Source organism: Eulemur rufifrons, chromosome 7 (genome assembly GCF_041146395.1).
Source record: "Eulemur rufifrons isolate Redbay chromosome 7, OSU_ERuf_1, whole genome shotgun sequence".
NCBI lineage: Eukaryota > Metazoa > Chordata > Mammalia > Primates > Lemuridae > Eulemur > Eulemur rufifrons.
In genome coordinates this window covers 208,192,386-208,201,033 of record NC_090989.1, presented here as the reverse complement: position 1 = coordinate 208,201,033, position 8,648 = coordinate 208,192,386, and the positions used below count along the sequence as shown (strand labels likewise).

At 39.4% G+C, this 8,648-nt stretch overlaps 1 protein-coding gene across 1 annotated transcript; it reads right to left on the bottom strand.

The window, feature by feature from the left end:
- Window positions 1–6,577: 6,577 nt before the first annotated feature.
- LOC138385935 (uncharacterized) lies at window positions 6,578–8,404 on the bottom strand. Its single transcript, XM_069472110.1, has 3 exons — window positions 8,293–8,404; window positions 7,581–8,166; window positions 6,578–6,648 (listed from the first exon to the last, which is right to left on the bottom strand). Exons 1-3 carry the CDS (start codon window positions 8,402–8,404, stop codon window positions 6,579–6,581), a joined length of 768 nt encoding a protein of 255 aa, XP_069328211.1. The 3' UTR covers window position 6,578.
- Window positions 8,405–8,648: the final 244 nt, after the last annotated feature.

Here is an 8,648-nt window from a genome sequence, read left to right as displayed (position 1 = left end):
TGAGGCCAGGAGTTCAATACCCTCCTGGGCAACAGAGCAAGATCCCATCTCTACAAAACAACGGAAAAATTAGCCAGGTGTGGTGGCGAGGGCCTGTAGTCCCTGCTACTCAGGCAGGTGAGGCAGGAGGATTGTTTAAGCCCAGAAGTTTGAGATTGCAGTGAGCTCTGATGACGCCAGTGCCCCTTCAGCCCGGGGAACAGACTGAGGATTGTTTCAAAAAAAAAAAAAAAAAAAAAAACGAAAACAAAAAAACCAGTTGATTGGTTAAAAATCAATGTAATTCACCATATTAACAGAATGAAGGGAAAAAGTTATATCTCAATAGATACAGAAAAAGTATTTCACAAAATTCAATATCCACTTATGAAAAACTTCAGCAAACTATAAAAGAAGAGAATTCTCTCAATCTGATAAAGAAAATCTACAAAAAAATTATAGCTGACTTTATACTTAATGATTGAAAGACTGAATGCTTCCCCCTGTGACTGTGAACAAGACAAGTATCTTCACTCCTGCTGCTTCTATGCAGCATTGCATTGGATGTTCTAACTGGTTTAATAAAGGAAGAAAAAGGAATAAAAGTTTAAAGGTGGAACAGAAGAAGTAAAAATGTCACAAACAACATGATTGCCTGCATAGGGATTCCTAAGGAATCTAAAAAAAAATTAAAAAAAACGATTGGAAATAGTAAGTGAATTAGCAAGGTTTCAGGACAAAAGAGAAATAATAAAAAAGTTCCTATTTCTATATTATGGCAAAGAACAATTGTAAGTTAAAAAAATCACTGTGATTTAAAATATTGTCAAAAAACATGAAATCGCAGCGATAAATTTAATGAAATAAGCGTAAGACCTGTATACTGACAACTAGAAAGCACTGCGGAGAGAAATTAAAGAAGACCTATTTAGGAGATGTATACATGTTCAGAGACTGACAGACTCAATGTTCTTAAGATGTTAATTATGCTCCCTCACTTCCAGTTATCTCTAGATTGAAAGCAATCCTTATCAAAATCCCAGCAGCATGTAGGTGAACAATGACCAGCTGATTCTCAAATTTATATAGAAACACAAAGGACCTAGAATAGCCAAAATTTTCTTGAAAAGGATGGTCAAAGTCGGAGGACTTACACTTCCTGATTGTAAGGTCTACAATATCACTGCAGTAATCAAGACAGTGATTATTCATATAATGATAACAATTGAACAGAATATCAAGTTCAGAACTAGATCCTCACATATATGGTCAATTGATTTTCAAGGATCAATGCAGGATAGTCCTAAAGGGTGCTGAATCAACATGAGAATATATGCATATAAAAAAAAAACCCACGACCTTTCCCTTATACCATTTATTAATATTTCACTGAATTCTTTTTTTGTTTGAGTCAGTTTTAGCACTGATTTTTCTGGGATTTTCCAGGTACTCTATGCCATCATCTGCAATTAGAGGGAGTTTTTTCTTTTATCTTGACTTACTCTTACACCTCTAATTAATTTCTCTTGTCAAACTGCCTGGCTATCACCTGTAGGAAAATGTTGCAAAGTAGTGGAGCTAGTAGGCATGTTTGCCTTGCTCCAGATCTTAGTCGAAAGTGCCTGTGTTGGTTCTCTGTTAAATACGGTACTAGTTTTACAACTAAGCTATCTGTATTTTATCATGTTCAAATAGTATCCCTCCAATTTCTATTTCCTGAGTGTTTTTATCATGAATTGGTATTGACTTTGGTAAGACTTTCCCTGTATCTCTGGAAATAATCAAATAAGTCATGTCTTAGATGTATTAATATGGCATATATTATTAGGTGTCCTCATATTGAACCAACCTTCCATTCCTAGAATAAATTCGACTTGGTAATGGTGTAGTACCTTCTTACTATGGTGTTGGATTTTCTGATAATATTTTCTTTTGAGTGATACTGGTGTCAAGTTTTCTGTCTCTATACTGTCATTACCCAGTTTAAATATCAGTGTCACATTTGCTTCATAAAAATAATTAAGAAGTTTTTCTTCTTTCAAGGTTCTGGAGCATTGGGACTATCTAGTCTTTGAATGTTTGGTAGAATTCTGTGAAACCATATGGACTTGGAGATTTGTTGGGATAGTTCCTTAAATAACTTCCTCTGTTTTTCTATGGAAATTGTCTATTTAAGTTATCTAACTCTAATGTGCTTAATTTCAGTAATCTGGTTTTCCTTAGGAAATTATCCATTTCACTTAGGTTTTCAAATTTATTTCAGTACAGCGGGGATAACTCAACTCTATCACATTATGTTCTAATTATACATAATTTATTTGTGTAGAGCAGGGATCAGCAAACCTTTCCTTAATGGGCCACATAGTAAATATTTTAGGTTATAGGCCAGATGACCTCTCTCTTTGGTACTCAACTTGCCATTGTAGTCCAAAAGCAGCCACAGACAATATGTAAATAAATGGGCATGGCTGTATAACTTTACTTACAAAAACAGCCAGCCAGTCTATGGGCTGTAGTTGGCCAACCCTTGACAAAAGTGCAACAAAGTACTCTCTTATGATTTTTAAAATTTGTTTTAATAATGATTTCTCCCTCATTTTATAGGTTGTGCTTTCTCTTATTTTCTCTTGTCAAACTGTATGGCTATCACCTGTGGGAAAATGCTGCAAAGTAGTGGAGATAGTAGGCATGTTTGCCTTGTTCCTGATCTTAGTAGAAAATGTCTATGTTGGTTCTCTATTAAATAAGATACTAGTTTTACAACTAAGCTATATGTATTTCCTTTTTTTTTTTGAGACAGGGTCACACTCTGTCACCTGGGCTAGAGTATAGTGGTGTCATCATAGCTCACTGCAACCTCAAGCTCCTAGGCTCAAGCAATCCTCCTGCCTCAGCCTTCCAAGTAGCTGGGACTACAGGCACTCGCCACCATGCCCAGCTAATTTTTTTCTATTTTTAGTAGAGACGAGGTCTCGCTCTTGCTCAGACTGGTCTCAAACTCCTGGCCTCAAGTGATCCTCCCTCCTCAACCTCCCAAAGTGCAAGGATTACAGGTGTCAGCCACCATGCCCAGCCTCTCATTTCTTCTTTATCAAGTTAGTTAATATTTTATCTCTTTTGTTGTTTCAAAAAGCAAATATTTTTATCAACTAGATATTGTTTTCCTATTCTTCTCTTCATTAATTTCTGCTTTTATTTTATTTCCTTCCTATTTTTTTTTTCATTTACTTTGTTCTTTTTGTTTTCTAAACTGGAAATTTAACTCACTTATCTTCACTTTTTTTTTTTTTTTTTTTTTTTTGAGACAGAGTCTCACTCTGTTGCCCAGGCTAGAGTGAGTGCCGTGGCGTCAGCCTAGCTCACAGCAACCTCAAACTCCTGGGCTCAAGCGATCCTCCTGTCTCAGCCTCCCGAGTAGCTGGGACTACAGGCATGCACCACCATGCCCGGCTAATTTTTTCTATATATATATATTTTTTAGCTGTCCATATAATTTCTTTCTATTTTTAGTAGAGATGGGGTCTCGCTCTTGCTCAGGCTGGTCTCGAACTCCTGAGCTCAAACGATCCGCCCACCTCGGCCTCCCAGAGTGCTAGGATTACAGGCGTGAGCCACCGTGCCCGGCCTTCACTTTTATTAATAGATGTTTTTTGTGCACTGACTTCCTCTAATCAATGATTCAAAGACATCCCTTATATTCTGATATGTAGTGTTTTCAATATCATTATTTCTTAAAAATTCTGTAATTTCAGCATGTATTTCTCCCTTTGCCTAGAAGTTATTTAGAAGTTTTAAAATTTCCAAGTGACGGACCTTTCTGACTTTTATTTTTGTTAGTAAATCCTAGGTTTATGACATTGTATTACTAACAAGAGTGTTAGTTGTAATATTTCTATTTCATGAATGTTACTGTTGTGCCCTTTGTGACCTAATACTTAATCAGTTTTTGTGAATAAGCCATATAGTCTCCATAACCAGGGAGCAAATTTTATGTACATATACCTCCATAAGATAAAAATTTCACAGTGTCCTTTGTCACATTTAATGCTTTGGGGATTGAGTTCTATTTTTTTGATATCACAATTGCTACTCCTGCTCAATTTTTGTTTCCATTTATGTGATATGCTTTTGTCCAATAGTTTATGTTTAGCTTCTCTGAATCACTTTATTTTAGATATGTCTCTTGTCTCCTCAAAGTTTTTGTTTTTATAAGCCAAACTGAAACTAATGTACTTGGTCTCAAATTTTCTACTTATGCATATTGTTATATTACCTTATTATAAGATGTATATTACTTTCTCATTTATTTTTTAGAAGTTAGAGAGCAGGGATTGGTATTTCTATTTTTGTTCTACTGATTACTTCCACACTTAAATTTTCACAATACCCTTAGTTATTCCACTGTCTTATTTAACCTTTTACTATCTGGTTTGTCAGCATTTTTTCCCCCTCAGTATTCTTTAAAACCCACCTATTACCAACACATTATCCTCTTTTCTCCTCCCATCTTTTTAGTTGCAATATTGTACTTTCTTACAATATGCAACAGTTAGACATTAGTCTTCTACACTGGTCCTCACCTTCTTAATCCTTTTGCTGAAACTTTCCCATCATCAATTGTTTGGATGAAGCTCACCCTCTAATATATTCCTCAGAAATGGCTGGTGGATACAGAAATTACCCAAGTTCTTGTATGTTGAAAACTTTTTTTCTACAGCTTTGCTATTTGAAGGATATCTCAATTGGCTATAAAATCCATAGTTCACACTTTCCTTGAGTTTTAAAAAAGATACACCTCCATTGTTGCCTTGCTTTGTATGTCAGTTTTGCAATGTCTGATGCTTTTTGTAAGTTTGCCTTTGCCTTTTTACGTTATGTGTTCTTTTTGACTGGAAGACTTGATGATTTTATCTCTTAAATCTAACAGTTTTACTAAGACATATCTCAGAGTTGATAATTATGGGTTAATTTTTCCAGGTACCCAGTAAGTCCTTTCAGTTAGTAGATTTAGGTTTTTTTCCATTTCTGGAATTTTTTGCTAGATTATATTTTTAAATAGTAATTCTGTTCCATTGCTTTTTCTTCTTCAGGAACTCTGATAATATGAACATTATGTCTTCTTTGCCTGTCTTCCATTCCCAATACTTTCTCTGACTCATTTACCTTTTTATGTCATTTTCAATTCTCTTGGTTGTTTTCATACCTTTCTTCATTTCCCTTTATTAAGTTTTTATTTGAACCTATTCTCCCTTGACTATCTCATCTTTGTTGACTTATAATTTGTCTTTTCTTCCATTTCTTCCCTGCATTTCATTAATTTTTTTCATTTCTCTCTTTTTCATCATTTCCATTCTTAGTTTTAAAATTTCTAATCCAAAGTGTTTTTAAACCTTCAAATGCTTGTTTGAGTACACTCAATTCTGTGTGGAGTGTAGACTTACAGGTTTCCTTCTGTTTCCTGGTTGTTTTCTAGGGAGAGGGAGGTAGTCTCCCAGGGAGATTTGTATAAACAGTTGTTTGCTGATTTTCTGCAGTAAGTTCTCTTTGGATTTTATTTCCTCTTGTTCATTTTTGTGACACTTGGGAGGACGGGGGCGGTAGTTTACAAGATTATCCAGTTTAATGTCATCCTAGCAAAGCCCACATGAAGCCTTTCATAGTGCTGCAAGTGTTGCTAATGTAAATGTTAGCAATGAGGATCCGGGGGCACAGATTTGGCAGTTACCTCAAAAGGAAACCAAGGTAGAGTTGAAATAACTAACCAAATATTTGAAGGGGATAAAAGGGTAGGATCAAGAATGGCAGAACACAGATGAGGTGGTGTGAAATATAGTGAATTTCACTATAATGTGCACAATTGTTCTATTGTATTATCGTGGAGCAGTGCTTCTCAAAGTGTAGTAGGCAAGCAGGAATTGATCTGTGAGCTTTATGCTATCCAATCAGTATAGAAAATGGAAATTAAGTGTTTAGAAATGTTCATAAGTTGATAGTAATTTTATGTCTGTTGAATTTAATAAAAAAATTGAACTCACATTGTCTGTTTTAATTTCTTTTTTAATGATTCTTGTATAGTATTTTACAAAAGTATGACTCTGTCAAAGAGTAAAAATTTTAAAAACTGATCCTTTACCACAGATAGTTCAAGAACACTACCAGAGTATTTAGCTTGCACCCCAAATTTAAGTAGATTAACTCTACCTTTGTAAATACATGTTAAAAAATAAACACAAATTTGAATATGGACTGGAATATTAGAGATTAACTATTTATTGTTAATTTTCTTAGGTTTACTAATACCACACTAATTATGTAGGAGAATGATATTTTGTAGATATGTAGGAGCTACCTGCTGATATATCTGGGAGTAAGTTATCATGATGTCTGCAACTTGTTGAATGGTATAAGCAAAAGAAAAGACACACAGCAGGCAACCCATGCACATATGGCTAAAGCAAATATGGCCAAATTAACAGTGGTTGAATTTAAGGAGTGGGTATGTGGATAATGATACTATATTTTCAACTTTTCAAAACATAAAGTAGGAAAAAAATGTTTAAATAGTACATAACAAATGCAAAGTCCTCCATACCCCAAAGTCACCAGGTCAGGATCCTCCAGATGACTTCTGGATCCTCGCCTTCCTCAAAGCATTTCATTTTATCAAGGCTAAAACAAAAAGGGAAAGCAATACTTTAAGGTCGGCCATGCATCTTGTCCAAAGCGAGTCAGGGTTGTGTTCTAAATACATCGCTGTATTAAGCAGTCAAGTAAAATCCAAAAAGCAACTCAGAGAAGAGGCCAGAACTCAAGGCAATGATTTCCATGCTGATTATTTTATGAAAAGCATAAATAGCCTATGAAGGCAACCAGTATCATTAGAGAAAGAGATCATAAAAAGTTATTTGTATATTTTCAATCCAAATAAGGCACTTGTGGGGGAAATCTCAGTACTAGCATACCCAGGAGATCCCCACAAGAAACCATAGTTAATCAGGGTTTTAACATTCCAATGATTAAATCTCCTGGAGCCTCAACCATGACTCAGGGTCCTCCATTATCAAAGTGCCTGTCAGTGGCAAGCACACGTCGCTGTTACCCTGATTGCTTTTCTTTATTAACAAGCACTTTTTTTAATTTTTTAAATTCAAAATATCCTGTGGGTACAGATTTTTTTTAGACATGGCTTGATAGGCTTGAGTTTCTGTCACCCGAATAGTGTTCATTGCACCAGTAAGGTGAGTTTTGCCCTACCCCTCCTTCCCCCTGCCCACTGCTCGATTTCCAATGACTTTTACTTTCCTCTGTGTACTTGTGTGCCCATCGTTAACAAGGGCTTTTGAAATTGGAGAATAGAAAAACTATCCTTTGATGAAGCTGTCTTCTTCCTCTACTCCGACTCGCAGAAATTGTGCATCGGGGTCCTGGGACTTCTCCCAGTGTTCCAGGAAGGCTCCAGCCCGCTGAAAGCTTTGAAAGGGCGATCCTCCTACCCCAGGTCTAAACCACACGTCTTCCCAGGGAGGAATCCCAGAGGACAGCGGGAGCTAGGCCGCACCGGTTGTCCACAAACTGCAAGAGCCCCTCGGTCCCGCACTCACCCGCACACCGCCCTCATCGGCCACCGCCTCCAGGCTGCAGCCCAGATCCTGGCCACCGCGGCATCCTCCGGGTCCCAGTCCGCGACCTCTCCACGCCCGGGCAGCGCGGGGGCCGGGGGCTCCCTCAGCGACAAGTCCCCGGCCCCGCGCAGCCGGCCAGGCCACAGCTCCCCAAAGGAGCCCGCATGGAAAGCGGGCGTGTTTAGTTCGGGAAGCTGGTGCTCTGCAAAGTTGCAGCCACCAGTGCTGGCGATCCGGTCCTGCCTGTTGACAACCCCGCCGCAGGTTGAACGGTCCCAGCCGCCTTCAGCCGGTTTCGTTCCACTCCCTCCCTTCCCGGCAACTGCCAGGCGATGAAGGCGTCGCGGAGCCTGATGGGACTTGCAGTCGCCAGCGGGGCCCGGCCTGCGAGCGGTGGGCGGCGCGGGCGGGGCTGCACACACTACATCACAGCCCCGCAGAGCCGCGCCCGGGGCCGTGTTGTCCTCCCTGTCCGGCCCTGTAGGGAGCTGGGGCGGCTCTAGCGCGCTGCGGCAGGTCGGGCTGGGTTCCCGGAGCCGCTGAGTCCCCGGCCCCTTGCAGTTACCTAGCAACACCCCCCGCCCCGCCGGTAGGGCGGCCTCGCCTCGCCCTTACCACACCGCCTTGTTGCTCTGGGCCCGAGGCTCCAGGACTTTTCTTTGGCTCCAGGGTTAGCAGGATGCTCTGCTACGGCCCTGCCCTAGACCCTGAGAGACAAGGGGGCCCAGGGCCGACACCAGGGTCACGACCAGCCCTCCAGATCCTGTCCTTTCAGAACCTCCCCAAAAGCCCGAAGTTTGCATGCATGTATACACATATGCATTGCTATATGCTGTATGCGTAGTGTTTCAGAAACTCTACTCTGTATCACACACTGTACATTATTAACCCTAATGTGTCTTTTTACAAATCACAACAACATTTCCAAGTAGGGATTATCATCCCCATGTTGGTGTTGAAGGAGTTAACCGCTAGGAAATAGAAACAGGATTGGATCTGATCTCAACTGGCCTAGCTTCACATGGAGCGCCCTCCATCTCTCAGAGA

Bases quoted from the DNA above. Each gene is read 5' to 3' on its own strand.
- LOC138385935 (XM_069472110.1), bottom strand. From the start codon at position 8,404: ATGCAAACTTCGGGCTTTTGGGGAGGTTCTGAAAGGACAGGATCTGGA. The intron at 8,167-8,292 runs GTAGCAGAGCAT...GGGTGTTGCTAG, and splicing joins TCAGGGTCTAGGGCAGGGCC to GTAACTGCAAGGGGCCGGGG. The intron at 6,649-7,580 runs GTGAGTGCGGGA...TTTTTGTTTTAG, and splicing joins CCGATGAGGGCGGTGTGCGG to CCTTGATAAAATGAAATGCT.